Below are 23802 nucleotides of genomic sequence, written 5' to 3' on the forward strand. Positions count from 1 at the left end.
CCCTTCCTCAACTACCTCCTCTGGCAGCTCGTTCCATGCACCCACCACCCTTTGTGTAAAAATAGTCCTGGCGTGCCCAACCTCTCCCTGGAGCTCAGACCCTCCAGTCCTGGCAACATCCTTGTAAATTCTCTGCAACCTTTCCAGCTCATCGACATTCTTCCGGCACTTGTATGCGGGCTGACTAAAACTGACCACAGTGCAGTCTGAAGAAGGGTCCCGATCCGAAACGTCACCTATTCCTTCGCTCCATAGATGCTGCCTCACCCGCTGAGTTACTCCAGCATTTTTGTCTACCTTCGATTTTCCAGCATCTGCAGTTCCTTCTTAAACAATACAGTCTAAAGAAGGGTTCCCACCAGAAACATTCCTTGTGTCGGAGCCATTTCTGTTTAGGCTAGTTACTGTTGGCATATTATATTATTTTATCTAGATATATCTTGCAGTATTATTTTAGGCACTTGCGTGCGGTCATTAGATGTACAGATGGGCGTATACGTAAAGCCATAGTGGACAGGGACAATGGAGGAGGGTGTACAGTTCTCACCAGACTGGGAGAACAGCCAGCTTCAACTTGTATGCAGAATAAGGAGTCTTTGTTTGTACAACTGCTTCAATAAAGAACCGATTACGACTGGGAATTACGACTGGAAGATCTCTTCTTTTTGGTCTGCGTAAGATCGCTCCTACTTACCCGTGTGGTAACGGTAAACGACAAGTTGGACATTGGAATAGTTAGAAAATTGCCATTACTCCTTCTCTCCAGAGATGCTGCCTGACCTGCTGAGATACTCCAGCTTTGTGTCCATCTTTGGTATAAACCAGCATCTGCAGTTCCTTCCTACACACTACTGAAGGGTTTCGGCCCGAAACGTTGCCTGTTTCCTTGGCTCCATAGATGCTGCTGCACCCGCTGAGTTTCTCCAGCTTTTTTGTGTAACTCCAATATAATGACGTCATGTACTACAAACATGACCCACCCCCCCCCCCCAATTTCTATACTTAATACCTTTGACTCAGTGGCGGACTGGGTCTAAAAATATTGGTTGCCAGGAGACAAAGGGGGCCCACCCACAACTACAATGCTATCATTTAACAGGGGACCACTTGCCATCACATCATCAGGGGCCCTCTTGCCATCGGGCAAGCTGACACCCTGGCCAGTCCGCCACTGCTGACCGATGAAAGCCAGTGTACCGAAAGGCCTCTTGATCACCGTAACTACCTGCGCCGCCACTTTAAAGAACATTTTACAGAGTTGTGGAACATTCTTTGCCCCCTAGCCTCTGACCATAGGACAAAGAAGCAGAATTAGGCCATTCGGCCCATCGAGTCTGACCCGCCATTCAATCATGGCTGATCTATCTCTCCATCCTAACCCCATTCTCCTGCCTTCCCCCCCCCCCCCCCGTAACCACTGACACCCGCACTAATCAAGAATCTATCTATCTCTGCCTTAAAAATATCCACTGACTTGGCCTCCACCGCCGTCTGTGGCAAAGAATTCCACAGATTCACCACCCTCTGGCTAAAGAAATTCCTCCTCGTCTTTCTAAAGGCACGTCCTTTTATTCCGAGGCTGTGCCCTCAGGTCCTGGTCTCTCCCACTAGCGGAAATATCCTCTCAACCCGTTCTCTTGCCTTCTCCCCGTAACCTTTGACGTTCTTACTAATCGAGAACCTGCCAATCTCTGCTTTAAAAATCCCCATTGACTTGGCCTCCGACTGCCGTCTGTGGCAATGAATTCCACAGATTCAACACCCTCTGGCTACAGGAATGTCTTATCTACCTACGCCATCACCTCTATACAGTCTCCCTGTGACCGTGTGGGTTTCTCTCCCCTCTGGGTGTTCTGGTTGCCCGCTCCCCCCACACAACATGTGGAGTGGGTGGGGGTCAGTGGATTATTCGGCCGCTGTAAGGGGTAGAATGGGGGGGGAGGGGGGAAATCAGCCAGGGCAAACTCGCGAGCACCGTCGTGTACCAGCATCACCTCGATGGGCCGAGTGGTGTGGAGGCAAAGCTACTTCCAGGAGTGGGTTAATAAATAGAACAGAGCCGACACTCCCGACTGTTTGTCATCAGTTTACTGAGTCAGTGTACAAGAGTATTAAATATATCAGCGCGGTGAGTGGTTTAAACATTAAGGCTCGAGTGAGAGAGGGTGGAGCGGAAAGGGTGAGGGTGGGGGGAGAGGCGGGAATGCAGGGGGGAGGGGGGTGGGAGAGAAGGGGGGTCAAGATGGAATGAGGACAGGGAGGGAGATGGGTGGGGGGGGGAAGGGAGATGCCCCCACCATCTCCTCCCTTCCTCCCACCCAGTGAGATGGGTGGGTCCAGGGAGATGGGTGGGGGTGGCGGGAGGGAGAGACGGGGCGGAGAGATGATGGGGGAGGGAGTATCTTCGGGTTCTGTCTGTACGGAGTTTGCACGTTCTCCCTGTGACTGCGTTAATTTTCTCCGGGCGCTCCGGTTCCCTCCCACACGCCAAAGACGTGCGGGTTTATAGGTCAATTGGCTTCTGTAATTTCCCCTCCGGTGTGCGGGGGGAGTGGATTAGAAAAATGGGATAATATGGAACTGGTGATCGATGGTCGGCACGGACTCGGGTGGGCTGAAGGGCCCTGCTGTGCCGGCAGCTTGCTGTGTGTATAGGCAGCAGTTAACCAGCCACCCGCTGTGCATAATATAAGCACCCTGCACTGAAGACCACTAGGGCCCCACTTACATTGTCAGACACAGTATAAACACACACACAGTACTCAGGTAAGTAACACCTGAGTTTCCTCCCTTGACACCCTTCCCACCCCCTCCCCGGGCACTTTCCCTTGCAACCGCAAGAGATGCAACATGTGTCGCTTTACCCCCCCCCACTCCATTCAAGGACCCAAGCGGTCGTTCCAGGTGCGACAGAGGTTCACCTGCATCTCCTCCAACCTCATCTATTGCATCCGCTGCTCTAGGTGAGACCAAGCGTAGGCTTGGCGATCGTTTCGCCCAACACCTCCGCTCGGTCCGCATTAACCAACCTGATCTCCCTGTGGCTCAGCACTTCAACTCCCCCTCCCATTCCGAACCCGATCTCTCTGTCCTGGGCCTCCTCCATGGCCAGAGTGAGGACCACCGGAAACTGGAGGAGCAGCAACTCGTATTCCGCTTGAGCAGTCTGCACCCTAGCGGCGTAAACATTGGCTTCTCCAATTTGCGGTAGCCCTTGCTGTCTCCTCCCCTTCTCAGCTCTCCCTCAGCCCTCTGGTTCCTCCTCTTCCTTTCTTCTTTCACGACCATTTATTATGTATCTGTACGGCAGCCGCTCTCTCTCTCTCTCTCCCACCGCTGTCTGCGCCTGCCTCGAGCTTTTCAGCGTACTACATCCAGATCCACATCAGCCCACATCAACCTTCAATCACCCATTCACATTTTCTCTTCCACTCTCTACACACTAGGGGGTCGATTCATCTGTTTGACGGCACTGGGCGGGTACTCGCTGGAGTTTACAAGGACGAGGGGAGACCTCATTGAAACCGACCAAATAGTGACAGGCCTGGATGGAGTGGATGTGGAGAGGATGTTTCCTTGTGGGAGAGTCTAGGACCGGAGGGCACAGCCTCAGAATACAATTTAGAAAAGGAGACGAGAGGGAATTTCTGAAGTCAGTGGGTGGTGAATCTGTGCAGTGTAGTGCATTGCCACAGACGGCGGTGGAGGCCAGATGAATGGATATTCTTAAGGCAGAAGTTGACAGATTCTTGTTTAGCATCAGGGGTGTCAGGGGTTATGGGGAGAAGGCAGGAGAATAGGGTTGAGAGGGAGAGAGAGATAGATAGATCAGCCATGATTGAATTGGGTAGTAGACGGGAACGGCCTAATTCTGCTCGTATCACTTATGAACATAAACTCACAGCAAAAACCCATAACATTGGTGTTTATAGCAGTGAAGGCCACTGTGTATAGATCAATGTTTAGTTTAGAGACTGAAGCAGCACGGAAACAGGCCGCACCGGCCATTGATCACCCACTAGTTCTCATCCACTCCCTACACACAAGGGGGGACAATTTACAGAAGGCCAAGTAACCTACAAACCTGTATGTTTTTGGAGTGCGGTAGGAACCCGGAGCACCCGGGGGAAACCCACGCGGTCACACAGGGAGAACATGCAAACTCCACACACACAGACACAGACAGACAGAGAGGCAGGCAGGCAGACAGCACCAGAGGTCAGGATCAAATTCTCTAGTGCTGTTCTCTATCAGCTGGCCCACCAGGCCCAGAAGAGTCAATACTATTTTATGAAATTAAGATTATTAGGTTTTTAGTTTAGTTTCGAGACACAGCATGGAAGCAGGTCCTTTGTCCCACCGATCTGCCATCACCCGTACACACTTCTATGTTGCCCCACTTTCTCATCCGCTCCCCAGCACACAAAGGGGAACAATTTACAGAGGGACAAGCAACCTACAAACCCTTAGGAGAGTGGGTGGAAACCTGAGCACCCGGAGAAAGCCCACGCAGGTCACGGGGAGAGAGCGTACAAACTCCGTACAGACAGCACCCGTAGTATAGTCGGGATCGAACCGGGGTCTCTGGCGCTGTGAGGCAGCAGCTCTACCCGCTGCGCCAGCGTGTTCTGCCGCCCAGTTGTAGGGGCCGGCCGGTCGGTCGGTCGGTTTAACGGTGTCGCCAGCGGAGAGAGCGTCGGTCAGCGAGGGTCCGAGTGCGGAAGACTTTGGACGAGCTGGGAGATGGCGTTGGGAGGAAGCTCCTGGCAGCGGCCCCTTCCCGGGAACACATACCCGTGGTGGGTGAGGGGAGAGGGTCTTTGGTCCTGGCATCGGGTCAGAGCTCCCACCGTGGTCACTGGAAGGGACACAACACAAGCTCTGGGTAACAGCTCGTCACAGTTCCACCCACCCCTCCCCCCAACCCCCTCCCCATACCGTGGGACACAGGTGCCATAACCCACAAAAACACTGGTGCTTACAGCAGTGAAAGCCAAAGATCCTATAGCGGAGCAAGATAGACCACTCCTACTAAATGCAATGGGCTGACGTGTAGTACGCAACGGAGCGGAACGTGGGCCTTTTTTCGTCCATTTCAGTAACCGGACCCGACCTGATCGCAGTGTAATCAACGTTGTGGGGGAACAGTTTGTGTTAATAAATTATAATTCTGAAAATGAGATTTTTCTCAAATAACTTTTATTTTTACGAGGATGTTTCCGTAACCGGCTTCCGTCTCCGCACTAGTATCCTACGGGATCTTTGGTGCGGAGACGGAAGCCGGTTACGGAAATGGGGCCGAAAATGACCCATTAATCTGCCCATGACCGTACTACGTCTTTTTCGTCGAGTGGACCATCTTGCTTTGCTACAGGATCTTTGGTGATTTGTTTTACCGATCAATTGTTAGATTAGTTTAGTTTAGTCACAGTTAACGGCGGCATGGTGGCGCGGCGGGTAGTGCCGCTACCTCACAGAGCCCGAGACCCGGGTTCCATCCTAACGTCACAGATACAGCGCGGAAACAGGCCCTTCAGCCCACCGAGTCCACGCCGACCAGCGATCCCCGCACACTAACACTGCACCAGGGACAATTTACATTCACACCAAAGCCAATTAACTCCCAAAGGAAAACCCACGCAGGTCAAGGGGAGAACGTGTAAACTCCGTAGAGACAGCACCCGTAGTCAGGATCGAAGCCGGGTCTCTGGCGCTGTGGGGTATGGTGGTGGGGGGGGGAAGACTTACTGAGGGGGGGCGTGCGGACTCCACCGCCGTGTCCTTTAGGTGCAGGGCGAAGATGGCCTCGGCGTGTTTCATGTACTCTGCCGTGCGCTTCTTAATGGCGTCTTGCCTCTCGGCACTCGGCTCCCCTGATGGGGCGAGAGAGCCGTCAAGGTCTGCACCTGACCCGCCCCGTCCTAACCTCGACGTTTCCCCCCCCCCCCCTCCCTCCCAGTCCCAACCACCCCCCTCCTAGTCCCGTACCTGCCCGCTGGCGTCTTTTCCCTCTCCAGGTCTGCGTCTGGCCCCCCCCCTCGCAACTTCCCTCCCCACACCCCCCCCTCCCCACTCCTTTCACATCCCCCACCCACCTCCTCAGACTCCCTCTCCCTCCCCCCCATTCCATGCCCCTCCTTCTTCCAACTTGCTCCTCCCCCCTCCCCAGCCCACTCACCCTCTCCCCTTAATCTGCTCCCCTCCTCTCACCCCCCCCCCCCCACAGCCAGCAGTATGTCAACAGCGCTGTGATAACAGGCAAACATCGATCCGTACCTCCCCACCCCCACCCCCCAAAACCTCATGCACTCCCCTCGGTCCACCCCCACCTTCCTTGTTCCCCCCCCTCCTCTGCTTAGATCCCCCTCCCCTTAACCAGATCCTCTCCCACCTCCCCCATCGTTATGCTGCACCTCCCCCCCCTCTGTCCTAGCTTGCAGACCAGCCAGCAACAAGCGAACGCCAGCCCGTACTCTACCCCCCCCCCTTGCAGACTGCCCTCACAACCGTGGTAACAGGCGAACAATGTCCCGTACTACCGCCTCCCCCCGCCCCCACTGCCTCAGACTCCCCTCTCCCCCTCAATCCTGACAACTCCCCCACTGACCACCCCTCCCTAATCCACCATCCTCTCCCTCCCCTCCCCCCCGCCCCCCGTCCCCCACCTTGCAGGCCGGCCAGCAGGATGTCGACGCCGCTGCGGTAGCAGGTGAACGCTGTCCCGTACTCCCCGGCTCTCTCCCGCCCCAGCGCCTCCTTGATCCGCTGGGCGGCGGCGCTGAGGTAGCCGTCCGTGTCCCCGTCCCCGTCCCCGGGCCCCGCCGAGGGGGTGGTCTCGCCCTCCTCCGCCCCCACCCTCAGGGTGAGGAGGCGGCCAGCCAGGTCCCCAGGGTCCCGGCTCCCCCTCCCCTCCGCCTCCGTCTCCGAGAGAGCCTCCAGGTTACTCCGCCCCACGCTCACCGCACCCGACCCTGAAACACAAAGCAAGAGAAAGACAAGATTGCATTAGAAAAAAAAAAAAAAACGCCCATGCATCTACTGGGGGAGTCCAGAACCAGGGGCCACACAGTTTAAGAATAAGGAGTAAGCTATTTAGAACGGAGACGAGGAAACACTTTTTCCTCACAGAGGGTTGTGAGTATGTGGAATTCTCTGCCTCAGAGGGCGGTGGAGGCAGATTCTCTGGACACTTTCAAGAGAGAGCTAGATAGGGCTAGTCAGGGGATATGGGGAGAAGGCAGGAACGGGGTACTGATTGGGGATGATCAGCCATGATCACATTGAATGGCGGTGCTGGCTCGAAGGGCCGAATGGCCTACTCCTGCGCCTATTGTCTACCATTTCAATGGCTGCTTCATAGAAACAAGCCTATTACGCAGGCTGACAAAAATGCTGGAGAAACTCAGCAGGTGAGGCAGCATCTATGGAGCGAAGGAAAAAGGCAATGTTTCGGGTCGAAATGTTGCCTTTTTCCTTCGCTCCATAGATGCTGCCTGTCCCGCTGAGTTACTCCAGCTTTTTGTGTCTACCTACGGTGTAAACCAGCATCTGCAGTTCCTTCACACACACATTCAATCTACATTGGTCCCGTCAGCAACTGGGCGCAGGCATTATGGACATTAAGGACATTAAGAGAGCGTGTCGTTGTATCAGAGCACGTAGGCCAGCGTTTCTATATAGAAACATAGAAAACAGGTACAGGAGTAGGCCGTACGGCCCTTCGAGCCAGCAACGCCATTGAATATGACCATGGCTGATCATCCAGAATCAGTACCCCGTTCCTGCTTTTTCCCCATATCCCTTGATTCCGTTAGCCCCAAGAGCGTTTGACGGCACTGGGCCTGTACTCGCTGGAGTTTAGAAGGATGGGGGGGAGGGGGACACACACCTCATTGAAAGGTACAGAATAGTGAAAGGCCTGGATAGAGTGGACGTGGAGAGGGTGTTACCACTAGTGGGAGAGTCTAGGACTAGAGGTCACAGCGCTCAGAATAAAATGACGTTCCCTTAGGAAGATGAGGTGGAATTTCTTTATTCAGAGGTTGGTGAATCTGTGGAATTCATCGCCACAGACTGCATATCCAAGTCAATGGATATTTTTGAGGCAGATAGATAGATTCTTGATTAGTACGGGTGTCAGGTGTTATGGGGAGAAGGCAGGAGAATGGGGTTAGGAGGGAGAGATAGATCAGCCATGATTGAATGGCGGAGTAGACTTGATGGGCCGAATGGCCTCATTCTACACCTAGAATTTATGAACATCAATGCACGCAAGATATGTATGTCTTCATCAGTTGAGGCATTGCGTAGAAGAGTCAAGAAGTCATGACTCAAGTCAAGAAGCCCCTTATAGGACTTTGAAAGACACAAAGTGCTATATTTTTAAGCTTAAAATTGACAGGTACTTGATTAGTCAGCGTGTTAAAGATTACGAGAAGGCAGGAGCATGGGGTTGAGAGGGAAAGATAGATCAGTCATGATTGAATAGGCTAATTCTGTAGGGCTCTCTGACTCTACGAGGTACCCTTCAGCAGAACTGTGAGAGGGATGAGTTCGACAAAATGCTGGAGCAACTCAGCGGGACAGGCAGAGCATCGTCTGCTTTGATCTGTCTTTTTCACACCGTACACTTCCATAACTCTCGTTTCCATCTCCACTGACTCAAAGGTCCAGACCCAAAACATCACCCATTCCTTCTCTCCAGAGATACTGCCTGACCCACTGAGTTACTCCAGCATTTTGTGTCTGTCTTCAGTGTAAACCAGCATCTGCAGTTCCTTCTTACACAGAGGAATGAGTTAGGCTTGGCGACAGTGTTTAGTTTAGTTTAGAGATACAGCACGGAACAGGCCCTTCGTCCCACCAAGTCCGGGATGACCAGCGATCCCCGCACATTAACACTACCCTGCACACACCAGGGACAACGTTTACATTTAAACCAAGCCAAATTAACCTACGACCCTGCATGTCTTTGGGGTGTGGGAGGAAACCAGAGATCCTGCAGAAAACCCACGCGGTCAAGGGGAGAACCTGCAAACTCGGGTCTTTGGCGCTGTAAACACTGTAAGATAGCAACTCTGAGGAAATTCAGAGTCTCTCTGAGGATCCTTCAGTGCTTCTACTCAGGGGCTGTAGAAAGCATCATGTCCGGAAACATCACAATCTGGTTTGGGAACTGCTCTGCCCAGGACAAGAAGGCTCTGCAGAGAGTAGTGCGTTCGGCCGAACGCACTATGGGAACTACACTCGCCCCCCTGCAGGACCTATACACCAGAAGGTGCAGATCCAGAGCCAGCAACGTTATGGGGGACCCCTTCCCCCCCCCCCCCCAGCAACAGACTGTTCCAGCTACTACGGTCAGGCAAACGTCCCCGCTGTCATGCTGTGAAAACAGAGAGAATGAGACGGAGTTTCTTCCCACAGGCCATCAGGACAGTAAACTCCGATCTCAACAGGGACTAACTTACTGTTGTGTGGTGTCTTTCTAAAATTGCTGGGGGGTTTTTCTAACATGTAAATACTGATTCTATTCCGTTCTGTAATTTTTTGCACAATCCGCAGGCATTGCCACTTTCATTTCACTGCACATCTTGTATGTGTATGTGTGACAAATAAACTTGACTTGACTTGACTTGGGAAGCAGGTTTAATGCACAGGGGGTTGTCTATGTCCTCCCGAGATGGGCCCACGGACCTACCTTCCTTGGCGCACGGGTCGAACAGCGCCAGCTCGCTGTCAGGCAGTGCGGAACCGACCTCGGGCCCCCTCTCGTCCTCCTCTGTGTCGTCGCCCAGGTCCACGGGCGAAGGTGCTCCCCCCTCCGCCGCCGTATCTCCCCGATCGGGCAGCGCCTCATCTGCGATGGAAGGAACGTGCGATCCTGATTGGGGAAGCAAGGGGAAGGGGATGTTACCGGGGAGCGGAGACCCTACACGCGGGTTGGGTTCGCCCCTCAGATTCCTAATAAATCTTACTCTCCTCGCCTTAAAGCTATGTTTTTAGAAGATTGAGGGGGGATCTTATAGAAACTTACAAAATTCTTAAGGGGTTGGACAGGCTAGATGCGGGAAGATTATTCCCAATGTTGGGGAAGTCCAGGACAAGGGGTCACACAGTTTAAGGATAAGAGGGAAGTCTTTTAGGACCGAGATGAGAAAATCATTTTTCACACAGAGAGTGGTGAATCTGTGGAACTCTCTGCCACAGATGGTAGTTGAGGCCAGTTCATTGGCTATATTTAAGAGGGAGTTAGATGCGGCCCTTGTGGCTAAAGGGATCAGGGGGTATGGAGAGAAGGCAGGGATGGGATACTGAGTTGGATGATCAGCCATGATCATATTGAATGGCGGTGCAGGCTCGAAGGGCCGAATGGCCTACTCCTGCACCTAGTTTCTATGTTTCTATGTCACTTTTAGGTGTCTTTGGGAGCCCCCCCAGTTCACAGCACCAAAACAGGATCTTTGTTTAGTCTATGTGTGAGAAAGAACTGCAGATACTGGATAAAATCGAAGGTAGACTCAAAATGCTGGAGTAACTCAGCGGGACAGGCAGCATCTGTGGAGAGAAGGAATAGGTGACGTTTCGGGTCGAGGCCCATCTTCAGGTTCCCCTCCGACATCAGTCTGAAGAAGGGCCTCGACCCGAAACGTCATCCATTCCTTCTCTCCATAGATGCTGTCTCACCTGCTGAGTTACTCCAGCATTTTGTGTCTACCTTAGTTTAGTTTAGAGACACAGCGCGGAAACAGGCCCTACGTGTTGGGTCCTGGCATCGGGCCAGCTCTGGACCCGAGTCCGGGCCGACCAGCGATCCCCGCACACCAACACTGTTCTACACTTGGGGCAATTTTGACACGTTTACCAAGCCAAATTAACCTGCAAAGCTGCGCATCTTTGGGGTGTGGGAGGAGACCAAAGATCTCGGTGAAAACCCACGCAGGTCACAGACAAGTCGGGTTTGAATCCCGGTCCGTGTTGTGAGTCAGCACCTCTACTGCCGAGTGGGTTTGGTTGAAGACCCTTTGACCAAACCCGTCCACACCGACGCACGAGTATGTTAATGTACGATGAGCGTTTGACGGCGCTGGAGTTTAGAAGGATGAAGAGGGGGACCTCATTGAAACTCACCGAATAGTGAAAGTCCTGGATAGAGTGAATGTGGAGAGGATGTTTCCACTGGTGGGAGAGTCTAGGACCAGAGGGCACAGCCTCAGAATTAAAGGACGTTTCTTCTGGAAGGAGATGAGGAGGAATTTCTTTATTCTGAGGGCAGAATGGGAATGAGGTCCTAGCCTCTTTCTCCCACGGCCTCAGTCCCCCGGGGGTCCAGCCCCCACTGCCTCACGCCCCGGCTCGTGGAGGGTGGGCGCGTCTTACCCAGACGGGTTGGGCTGGGGGTCACGGTCTCGGCCCGGGCTTCCTCTCCACCATCCACGTTCACGTCCATCTCTCTCGGGGCTCCGTCCCGGCGCTGCGAGTCTGGCGTCCAGGCGCACGATCCGGGCGCCTCCCAGCGCGCGGGCGGCAGCGGGATCAGCGGCTCCGGAAGGGCGGAGACGTTCTCGGGAGTTGCGAGGTCCAGCGGGCAGCACGCCTCTCCGTCCTGTGGTGGGGAGGGGGGGGGGGGCGAGGGAGAGAGAGACAGGGCGACATGTTCACCCTCTGCACCGACCGCACAAAGTGGATGGGGGAGGGGGGGAGGTAGAGGGTGGGGGGGTAGAAGGAGGGGGGAGAAGGAGGGGAGGGTAGTGGGAGGGGAGGGTAGAGAGGGGGGTTGAGGGGAATCAGGGCAGCACGTTCACCCTCTGCACAGACCAGAGGATGAATCAGCGTGGGTTTTCCCCGGGTGCTCCCACATCCCAAACACGTGCAGGTTTGTAGGTTATTCGCCTTCTGTAAATTGCCCGCTACTCTGTGCCATAGTGTTAGTATGCGGGGGATCGCTGGTCGGTGCGGACTCGCTGGGCCGAAGGGCCTGTTTCGGCGCTGTATCTCTAAACTAAAGCAATGGGACTCGATGGGATGAGTGGCCTTATTCTGTCTTATGGTGGCGGGAAGGGACTGCAGATGCTGGATTAAATCGAAGATAGATACAAAATGTTGGAGTAACTCAGCTGGGAAATGCTGCATCTCTGGAGCGAAGGAATGGGTGAAGTTTCAGGTCGGGATCCTTCTTCAGACTGAGAGTCAGGGGAAAGAGAAACTAGAGATATGGAAGGGTAAGGTGAAAAGGACAGATTAAAGCAGATTGACGTCAGTCTGAAGATGGGTCTCGAACCGAAATGTCACTCATTCCGTCTCTTCAGAGATGCTGCCTGTCCCCGCTGAGGTACTCCAGCATTTTGTGTCTATCTTCAGTTTAAACCAGCATCTGCAGTTCCTTCCCACCAACCATAATACAGAATTAGGCCACTCATCCCATTGCTTTAGTTTAGAGATACAGCATTGAAACAGGCCCTTCAGCCCACCGAGTCCGCACCGACCAGCGATCCCCCGCATACTAACGCTATCCCACAGAGTAGCGGACACTTGACAGAAGCTGATCGTAGGTTGGGGTCCTTCGGGAAGTGCGACGCTCTGCTGTCCCCCCCCCCCCCCTCCCCTCCCAGGCGTGCGGGCACCTTGAAGAAGTCTTTGAGCTGCGGGCTGTTGTGCAGAGCGGGGATGTTGATGGTGAACTGCAGCATCTCCTCGGCAGAGTGTCGCCGCTCCTCGATGACCGCCTCGTCAAAGCGCCCTGACACAGAACACAGACAATACGCACCGGTCGCTGGTCATTGTGGAGCAACAAGTGGCAGTCAATTTCAAGTGCACTCTTGTAAGGTGCCAGACCACCAGTTGTCTTGAAAATCGGTGGTGGACCTGCATATTCTAGTCCTCTCATAATGAATGCTCACGTTGCATTTGCCTTCCTTATGGGCCTGTCCCACTCAGGCGATTTTTAGGCGACTGCCGGTGGATACGACAATGGAATTCATTGAAGTCAGCACCAGCAACAACCTGCGTTAACCTGGCGACAACCTACGACAGCACCTACGTCAAGCTACGCTCATTGGCGTCAACCCCACGGTCGGCAAACAATTTCCAGCATGTTGAAAACCCAGCGGCGACCAGAAAGACACTACGATTCTTTGGGCGACTGAGGAGACGACTCACGACCATACAGGCGACACCCCGGCGACCACTTGGCGACAGCCTAGTCGCCTAAAAAATCGACTGAGTGGGACAGGCACATTACAACCGATTCAAGCTGAAAATCGGCCTTTTGGGAATCCTGCACCAGCACTCCCTAGTCTCTTAGATTCATAGAGCCTTACAGCATGGAAACATGCCCTTCTGCCCAACTGTCCATACCAGCCAGTGAACCATACCGGAAGTGACGCTTGTCCCCCAGTTAAAATTTTCGGTCACGTGAGTGGGGATTTACGCTCCAGTGACCTTTCGTGAAATCACCCTATAGCCACATTGTACATATTGTTTTAACCAGTATTTTACTACTTTGCACTCTGATTAGATGCTAAACTGTGTTTTTGATTTTCTGTTTTTGGATTGAATTCTGTTTTTAATTTGTGTCTCTGTGATGTCTTTATTACTTGTTATATTCCGATTATATGTTATTCCGATTACTATGTAAGGTGTCCTTGAGATGTCTGAAAGGCGCCCATTAAATAAAAATTTATTATTATTATTATTATTATTATTAAACTGTATTTCGTTGTACCTGTACTCGTATTTGTGCAATGACAATAAAGTTGAATCTAATCTAATCTAATATCCCTCTAATCCTGCCCTATCCAAGTACCTAAATGTTTCTTAAACATTGTGATAGTCCTTGTCTCATTTATCGCCTCTGGCAGCTCATTCCATACACCCACCACCCTTTGTGTGAAAATGTTACCCCTCAGAACGATTTAATAGGAACGTACAAACATATAAACCCGTAGTCGGGATCGAACCCGGGTCTCTGGCGCTGAAAGGCAACGACTCTAGCGCTGAGCCACCGTGCCGCCCTTGTATCATGTGATTGCTAAGGTGTCATTCATTCATTCATTCATTCATTCATTCATTCATTCATTCATTCATTCATTCATAACTTACCAAACACTTGAGCTTTTGGGAAGGCAGGGAACTCTTCCAGTTTCCTGAACAGGTTCCTGTGGATGTAGGAGAGCTCTCCGTGAAGCTTTTTGAAGTCGCTGTAGCGTTTGTACACCGTCACCTGCAAGGCGAGGAAACCATGACTGCAGAAGGAGCCAGAATAAGATATAGGAGCAGAATTAGGCCATTCCTCCATCGTACTACTCCGCTATTCAACCATGGCCGATCTATCGTTCCCTCTCAACCCCATTCTTCTGCCTTTTCCCCGTAACCTTTGCTGCCCATACTCATCAAGAACCTATTGATCTCCATGTTTTAAATATCCATTGACTTGGCCTCCACCGCCGTCTGTGGCAATGAATTCCATAGGTTCATAGGCCTCTGGCTAAAGAAATTCCTCCGCGTCTCCATTCCTGAGGCTGATACGATAGTGGCGTTTAAGAGGCTTTTTAGATAAGCGGCACGGTGGTGCAGCACCAGAGACCCAGGTTCCATCCTGGCAACGGGTGTTGTCTGTACAGGGTTTGTACGTTCTTCCCATGACTTGCGTGGGTTTTCACCGGGTGCTCTGATTTCCTCCCAGACCTACAGGTTTATTGGATTCTGTAAATGTTCCCTCGTGTAGGATAGAGCTAGTGTACGGGGTGATCGCTGGTCTGCATGGACTTAGTGGGACAAAGGGCCTGTTTCCACGTTTATCTCTAAAGGTCACATTTCCACATGGGATCCTAAGAAGGGTCTTGACCCAAAATGTCACCCATTCCTTCTCTCCAGAGATGCTGCCTGTCCCGCTGAGTTACTCCAGCTTTTTGTGTCTAATCTTCGATTTCCATCTTGGGAAATAGCTTCTGACTGTCTACCATATCTACACCTCTCATAAATTAATATGTCAATAGACAACAGGTGCAGTAATAGGCCATTCGGCCCTTCGAGCCAACAACACCATTCAATGTGATCATGGCTGATCATCCCCAATCAGTACCCCGTTCCTGCCTTCTCCCCATATCCCCTGACTCCGCTATCTTTAAGAGCCCTATCTAGCTCTCTCATGAAAGCATCCAGAGAACCCGCTTCCACCGCCCTCTGAGGCAGAGATCAAGTTTGCCTCAATGCTTCTATCAAGTCTCCCTGCAACCTCCAACGTTCCACGGAAAACAATCCAAGTTTATCCAACCTCTCTCCCTGTAGCTGAAACCCTCTAATCCAGGCAGCGGTTCAGGTTGAAGACATTTTGGCAGCATTTTGGTTTATCCTCGTTACCTCTTTGACATCTGCTGTCTTCTTTGAAATGATCTGGGATTGAAACAGAAACAAATGACACAGATGTGCAGATGACTGAACAGACCTCGCATTTACTAGGGATAAAATTCCGATCTTCCAATCTACCCCCTTGCTCTTTTTTATTTTTTTTATTTTTAATATATTTTTTTATTAAAGATAATCAATTACAATGCTTCAAACAACTTTATATCAAATTAATTCAATTTGCATTAAGTAAAACACTAGTAATACTTATCTACTATTTTTTTAGAAATAATGATAGAGAAAGAATAGAACAGTTATAAATCATTAAGAGAGTGATTAAATAATAATTTGATTATATAAAAAAAAAAAAAGAGAAACAAAAAAAAAAAAAAAAAAAAAAAATTTGAGTAACCACAATATGTATTATTAATAACACTACTACAAGTGATAGTATCAATAAAGACATATATGTTAATTCCAATATAAAATGAATTATTCTCACCAAATCCCGCAGGGTGCACGCCGAGCTGTGTTGCCAAGAACAGCTACTTCTCTAAATACTGTATATATGGAGACCATATCTGTTCAAAAGAATTATACTTGTCCAGTAGGACAAATCTAATTCTTTCCAGATGTAACGTCTCCATCATCTCTGTTGCCCACATTTTGGTTGTGGGGGATAATGTTCCCTTCCAAAATTTCAATATGATTTTTTTCCCAATTATCAAACAGTAATCAAAGAAATTTCTTTGATTTACTGTAAGTGATAGATGTAAATCCGGAATTCCAAATATTATTAGCTTTGGGTTAGGGTCCAATTTAACTTTGATGACTTCAGAAATAACTTTAAAAATTTCTGTCCAGTAATAATTCAATTTAGGACATGTAACGAAACTATGTATTAAATTTGCCTCTGCTTTCTTGCACTTATCACAAATAGCGGAGAGATTCGGAAAAATACTATTTAATTTAGTTTTCGAATAGTGTAACCTATATAATACTTTAAATTGTATCAGTATATGTCTGGCGTTTAATGAACACCGGTGTATTCGTTGTAGACTTTCTTCCCAGTTTTCTTTTGTTATAGCCAATCCCATTTCATTTTCCCATGCTTGACGATATGTTTCCGTTATTGGATTCTCCTTATCCAAAATGATGTTATATATATAGGCTATTAATTTTTCTGTATTTGGATGTAAATTAAACAGTTCGTCTAACAATCCTGCTTCTTTATTTTTATAATCTTGTGTATTGGATTTAATATAATCTCTAATTTGTAAATACCTAAACAAATGTTGTGGAGACAATCCATAAATATCTTGTAACTCCTGGAATAAAAGAAATTTTCCTTTTCTATAAAGGTGTTCTATCCTTGTAATTCCTAAATCATCCCATTGTTTAAACCCCCCATCTAATATAGCAGGTTTAAACGATGGATTATTCATAATTGGTAATCTAAATGAGAGATTATCCAAGTGTAGAGTCTTAACTATTTGTTTCCAAATACGTCTATTATTATATATTATTAGGTTGTCTTTATAATATTTTTTTTGTACTTCCGTTGGTGCAAAAATTATCGAACCTACATTGAAAGGTAGACAGTCTTCCTTTTCTATATTTAACCATGTCGGTTCATGATCCATATTTACCCACCAGAAATTCATATTCTTAATCTGAACAGCCCAGAAATAATATAAAAAGTTTGGAAGTGCTAATCCTCCATTTATCTTAGCTTTGCATAGATGTTTTTTATTTATTCTGTGATTTTTATAATCCCAAATAAAACTATTGACAATATTATCAATTTTTTTTAAAAAAGTTTTCGGAAGAAAAAAAGGAATAGCCTGAAACAAATATAACAACTGCGGTAGAAATACCATCTTTATGGCACTTATTCTACCAATCATGGATATAGGAAGTGTTTTCCAATATAAAATATTTTTTCTAAGTTTATCTAATAGTTGAGGATAGTTGGATTTTATTAATGAGTTATGAGTTTTAGTTACGTTAATCCCTAAATATTTAAGTTTGTCTGTAACTACTTTTAATGGGTATTGTTGTAATGTATTTAGATTTATTCCTGTTATTGGCATAATCTCACTTTTATCCCAATTAATCCTATACCCAGAAAATGCACCAAACTTAGTTATAATGTTTAGCAGGTTGGGAATACTAATTTCCGGTTTTGTAATGTAAATTAAAACATCATCTGCATATAAAGAAATTTTATTAATTGTTGTATCAGTATTATAGCCATATATTTCAGGTTCAGATCTAATTTTTTCCGCCAATGGTTCTATCACCAATGCGAACAATAAGGGTGATAACGGACATCCCTGTCTGCATCCCCTAGAGAGTTTGAATTTGGCTGATAAAATTTGGTTAGTCAAAATTCTTGCCATAGGATTCGAGTATAAAATTCTTACCCATTTACAAAATCTATCCCCCAATTGAAACTTTTCCATTATATTAAATAAATACATCCATTCCACCTGATCAAACGCTTTTTCTGCATCTAGTGATATAACCGCTAGTTCCGTATCTCGTATTCTTTTTGAATATATAATATTAAACAAACGTCTGAGATTATGGGATGAGTAACGTTTTGGGATAAAACCTGTTTGATCATAATGTATTAATTTAGAGATCACTAAACTTAATCTCCTAGATAAGACCTTAGTTAATATTTTTTGGTCTGTATTTAAAAGGGCAATCGCTCTATATGATCCAGGATCTTCCAAATCCTTATCTACTTTAGGGATGAGTGTAATTGTGGATTCATTTAAAGATTCTGGTAATTTTCCTTGGTCATATGCATATCTATACATTATTTGTAATCTTGGGGAAATCAGATCTTGAAATTTTTTATAAAATTCTGCACTCAGGCCATCTGGGCCCGCTGCTTTTCCGTTCTTTAGCGAACTAATTGATTCTATAATGTCTTTTACTGTTATTTCAGCATTTAACAATTCTCTACCTTCCTGATCTAAGCTATTGATTTGACATTCTTGTAAAAATATTTCCATACTATCTGTTTGTCCTGTTAGTTTTGACGAATAAAGATTTTTATAATATTGTAAAAATCTATCATTAATATCTTTTGGAGTAATTAATATATTTCCATACTCAGATCTAATTCCGTGTATCATCTTCTCATCTTCTAATTTTCTAAGCTGTCGTGCTAGTAATTTTTGTGGCTTATCTCCAAATTCAAAATACACTTGCTTAGTTTGTTGAAAAAGTTTAATCACTTGATTAGAATATATTTTATTTAATCTATATTTTACTGATGCAATTTTATTACTTAACTCTTTGGAAGGCTGTTTTATATTTTCATTATCTAGACGTTTTATCTCATTTTCTAAATTTTGTTCTATTTTTCGATTTTCTTTATTGAGATGTGCTTGTGCGGATATTATTGCGCCACGCATGAATGCCTTAAATGTGTCCCAAAATAGTGATGGAGAAGTTTCAGGATTATCATTAGTTTCAAAAAATAATTTAATCTGATCCATCACATATTTACAACAGTCATTGTCCTTTAATATCTGAGGGTTAAATCTCCAGGTAGTAGTTTTATTAGATATATCTTTTAATTTTATCTTAAATGTTAATGGCGCATGATCCGAGATGATAATATTATGATATTTTGCGTCATACGTAAAAGGAAGTAATTTAGAATCTATTAAAAAATAATCTATCCTCGAATAGGTTCCATGTACGGGCGAGAAAAAAGAATATTCTCGTCCGGATGGATTATCTAACCTCCAGATGTCTTTAATATTAGATGTATTGATAAAAGCATTTATGAATTTACTTGATTTCGAGGCGGCTTTCTTTTTTGCAGATGATCTATCTAGATAGTTATCTAAAGTACAATTTAAATCACCTCCAATTATTAAATTGTGTTGAGTGGATATAGGAATATTATTAAATATTTTCTTAAAAAATAATGGATTATCAAAATTAGGGGCATATATATTCATTAAAATTACCTTTTTTGAATATAATTCCCCTGTAATTATTACATATCTGCCTTCTTTATCCTCTATAATAGAACTTTGTATGAAAGGTATACCTTTGCGAATAATTATTGCAACTCCTCTAGATTTATGAATAAATGTAGAATGATACACCTTAGAAATCCATTTAGCTGTTAATCTATGTTGAGCATCTTTTTTAAGATGAGTCTCTTGAAGGAAAATGACATCTGTCTTCAATCTGTTCAACTGAGCTAACACCTTTCCCCTTTTAATTGGTTCATTAATTCCTTTTACATTCCAACTGCAGAAGGTTACTCCATCACCCCCAGTCTTCACCTTTATATCATGCATTTTACTATTAGGGCGGCTTTTTTTGGAGTAGCCTTCTTGACTCCCTCAGCTCCCCGTTGCACCCGGACATCAATCCAATGAGAATTTCTATCCACCTTAATCCGCATCTATGTCTTCTTAAACTAAATACACAATATCCTTCACATCTACATTCAAATAATATATAATATAAGATCAATAAAAAACAAAAACAATAAGAAATATCAATAATAAAAAAAAAGTAAAGGGTGTTAATAGGGTGCTCAGAAAAAAAAGAAACTACACTTGTATAGTGTGTAGTATGTGAAGGTGAAAGCCACACTAACGTGGCCATTAATCTAAAGACTTCCGTTTTTTTAATCTGCACTTTCTCTGCAGCTGGACATTATATTCTGCACTCTGTTTATTTTCTCTTTTGCATTACCTGATGTACTTATACATCATTTGACCTTTAGTTTAGTTTAGAGATACAGCGCGGAAATATGTCCTTTGGCCCAGAGTCCGCACTGACCAGTAATCCCTGCTCATTAACACCACCCTACACACACTAGGGACACTTTTTTAACATTCATACCAAAGCTAATTAACCTACAAACCTGCACGTCTTTGGAGTGTAGGTGGAAACCAAAGATCTCGGAGAAAACCCACGCAAGTCATGAGGAGAATGTACAAATTCTGTACAGACAGCACCAGTAGTCAGGATCGAGCCCGGGTCTCTGGCACTGTAAAGTGCCTGTCCCACTTGTCCGTCATTTACGCGACAGGCCGGTAGTGAATGACGCGCGACGGTTGTTCGCGTTATCATGCGTCCGCACAGCTGTCTGGAGCGCGTGACGTCATTTGAAGATGACACAAAATGTTGGAGTAACTCAGCGGGACCGGCAGCATCTCTGGAGAGAAGGAATGGATGATGTTTCGGGTCAAGACTCTTCTTCAGTCTGAAGAAGGGTCTCGACTCGAAACGTCACCCATTGCTTCTCTCCAGAGATGCTGCCGGTCCCGCTGAGTTACTCCAACATTTTGTGTCTATCTCCAATCGTCTTGGCCCCGCTCTGGGAGTAGGAGTGGGGGGGCGGATCCGGATACTCAACGGCCGTGAGCCCCAGGCCGAGCTCAGCGAACGCTTGCCTGCTTCTGCTGCTGTTGGAGGCGAGACGTCGCGCCGTGCCAGGGTGTTCCCCTTGGCCGTCATTTACACGACAGGCCGGTGGCGCGCAAAGATTTTGTGCAGAACAAAATCCTGGAGCGCTGCGCGATACCGTGTACAACTCCACCCTCCTTCACGCCACTCCATGCGCCCGTCCCGCGCGACCCACACGCTACCAGGTCGCGTAAATGGCTCGCAAATGACGGCCAAGTGGGACAAGCCCTCTACCGCTGCACCACCATGCTGCCCTGATAGCATGCAGTTCCACTGTATCTAGGTACACATTACTTAGTGTTGGTGTTACTTCATTACAATAAGTTGGCTTCTCTGTGTGGGCTCCTATATATTGGCGAGATCAAGTGCAGACCGGGCGATCATTTCACTGTCTGCCTTGACCTACGCGATCTCCCAGTTGCCAAACTCCCCTTTCCCACACTGACCTCTCTGTCCTGGGCCTCCTGCATTACAGACCACCTCTTGCACTACCATGGACTTGTTTAATTTCTACGTGTGTCACAGCATTAATCTCTCATAATTTGCAGTCTTTCTTCTAGAATTTTGTGTGATTTATGTACAAAGTGTTTTTGTATGTTGTCTATCCTATGTCTATTTCATTTGACAGCAGGGAAACAGGCCAGCGATCACCCCTTCACACTGGTTCTATGTTATCACAGTTTCTCATCCACTCCCTGCACACTAGGGGGCAATTTTTCAGAGGGACGATTAACCTACAAACCCACATTTTTGGGACTTGAAACTCAAGCTATCACAGGGAGAACATGTAAATTCCACACACACACACAACAGGGGGTGGGGGGTGGGATAGACTGGTAATGGTGGGAGAGGGGCGAGGGTGGGGAGTGAAGGGGGTGAGTCAGTAATGGGAGACAGTGAGAGGGGAGTGAGGAGGAGAGGAAGTGAGGAGGTGGAAGGGAGTGAGTGGGGGATAGAGGGGGAGGAGGGGGGAAATGGGGGATGCGGAGTGTTAGGGGGGAGGGGAGAGGGTGAGGAGGGGAGGGGGGTGGGAGATGTTGAGGGTGCCACACATGTGGGGGGTGAGGGTGAGGAGGGGGATGGGTGAGGAGGGGAGGGAGGAGGGTGGTGGGAGATGTTGAGGGTGCCATGCATGAGGGGGGAGGTGAGGAGGGGGGTGAGTGTGAGGTGAGGAGGGGGGTGTGAGGAGGGGAGGGAGGAGGGGTGTGGGAGATGTTGAGGGTGCCATGCATGAGGGAGGAGGTGAGGAGGGGTGACGATGACCAGATGTGGGGGGTGGAGGGTAGAGGGTGGAGCCCATCCCATCCCATCCCTGGCCCAGCCCGGCCCGGCCCGGCCCGGCCCCGGGCGCTCACCGTGGCGGTGACCCGGTACTGTGTGAAGCCGAGCGGGTGTTGCCGCGGCTCCGACACGCGGTAGAGATGCCGATCCACCGGCCCCGACCTCGACCCCGACCTGCGGGACGACATGGCCACCAACCGTCACCCTGCGCACCAACGCGCACGCGCCGCTCTGGCCCCGCCTCTCAGAACGGCCCCGCCCCTCGCATAAACCCCGCCCACTGCAATAAGCACGCATGCGCCGTGCTGGCCCTGCCTCTCAGAACGACCCCGCCCCTCGCATAAACCCCACCCACTGCCACCAGTGCGCAGGCGCCGTCCTAATCCCACCTCTTAGAACGGCCCCGCCCCTCGCATGAACGCCGCCCCACTGCCACCAGTGCGCAGGCGCCGCCCTAGACCCGCCTCTTACAACGGCCCCGCCCCTCGCATAAACACCGCCCCACTGCCACCAGTGCGCAGGCGCCACCATTGCCCCGCCCCCAGATACACCCCGCCCACTGCTACCAGCACGCAACACAGTGGCCCCGCCTCCTCCCAGCACCCGCCCGCCGATACCAGTGCGCAGGCGCAGCAGCGTGCCCGCCCCTCGCATGATTGAGCCCCGCCCCCTCACCCTGGCCCCGCCCACTGCGATCTGATACATGCCCAGAGACTCTTGCCCCAGAGTAGCAGAGTGGTTTGGACCAAAGATCCTGTTATATATAGGAAGCATGTCGTTAAGCTGCAATGGATGCAGAGAAGATTTATGCATTTAAAGTATTGTCTTCAGTTCTGGCCACCATGTTCTTGGTTCTTGGTTTCTTGGTCCTCCAAAATATTCCAAATGGAATTTAAACTGGAGGTGGTGAAGGGAGGGCTTAAGCCAGAAAGGGTTATTGGGAAGAAAGAACTACTTTAAATTTAGTTGCATCTGGTTGGGTAACTATAGTTGGGTGGAGATTATTCCGTGCTTTAATTGTGCGGGGGAAGAACGAATTGCTGTACACATCTGTCTTTGTAGCTGGGATCACAAATTGGATCGAATGCCCTCGTCTGCTCCTAATTGGTTTGGGTTTGGTGTAGGTCTTGTAATCTATGTCGAGCTGACCATTTAACATTTTGTAAAAACAGGTCAAACGGTGAGCTTCACGTCTGTCTTGGAGAGGGTTCCACCCCAGAGAATTCAGAAGTTTGGTGACACTTGCTTCTCTCTCATAGGTGTTAGTAACAAATCGAGCTGCCTGTCTTTGGACACGTTCGATGTTTTTATTTGTGTATAGGTCCCATGCTGCAACTGCGTAGTCCAAATGAGGTCTAACGAGGGTGAAGTACAGCTTCTCCTTGACAGAAGTTGAACAATGATGAAAGTTGCGCCTCAGAAAGTTTAGGACACCTGTTGCTTTCACCGTTGCATGATGAGTCTGACCATTCCAACGCAGATCATTCTGCAATTTGATGCCAAGATACTTGGTTTGTTTGGATTCTTCAAGGGTGGCACCAAGTATAATGTAAGATGTTTCGCCTGGATTCCTCTTTCTGGTGACACGCATGGTTTCACATTTGGAAGGGTTGAACTGCATGCCCCATTGTTGTGACCACTCAACCATAGTATCGAGATCCTTTTGGAGAGCATCTTCATCATCAGCTGACTTAATTGGACGGTACAGCAAACAATCATCAGCAA

At 48.3% G+C, this 23802-nt stretch overlaps 1 protein-coding gene across 2 annotated transcripts; it reads right to left on the minus strand.

Annotated features, from left to right (window-relative positions):
- Window positions 1–4283: 4283 nt before the first annotated feature.
- Window positions 4284–22298, minus strand: snx15 (sorting nexin 15). 2 transcript variants are annotated; one of them, XM_033015240.1, is made up of 9 exons: window positions 22152–22298; window positions 15358–15390; window positions 14098–14218; window positions 12621–12736; window positions 11377–11602; window positions 9698–9880; window positions 6666–6971; window positions 5749–5873; window positions 4284–4858 (listed from the first exon to the last, which is right to left on the minus strand). In XM_033015240.1, the coding sequence occupies exons 1-9, from the start codon at window positions 22263–22265 to the stop codon at window positions 4856–4858; spliced, it is 1227 nt and encodes a 408-aa protein (XP_032871131.1). In that variant the 5' UTR covers window positions 22266–22298; the 3' UTR covers window positions 4284–4855. The 2 variants fall into 2 exon arrangements, with proteins under 2 accessions (XP_032871131.1, XP_032871132.1); XM_033015241.1 differs by lacking the exon at window positions 15358–15390.
- Between the last annotated feature and the right edge of the window lie 1504 nt (window positions 22299–23802).

Source organism: Amblyraja radiata, chromosome 45 (assembly GCF_010909765.2).
Source record: "Amblyraja radiata isolate CabotCenter1 chromosome 45, sAmbRad1.1.pri, whole genome shotgun sequence".
Taxonomy (NCBI): domain Eukaryota; kingdom Metazoa; phylum Chordata; class Chondrichthyes; order Rajiformes; family Rajidae; genus Amblyraja; species Amblyraja radiata.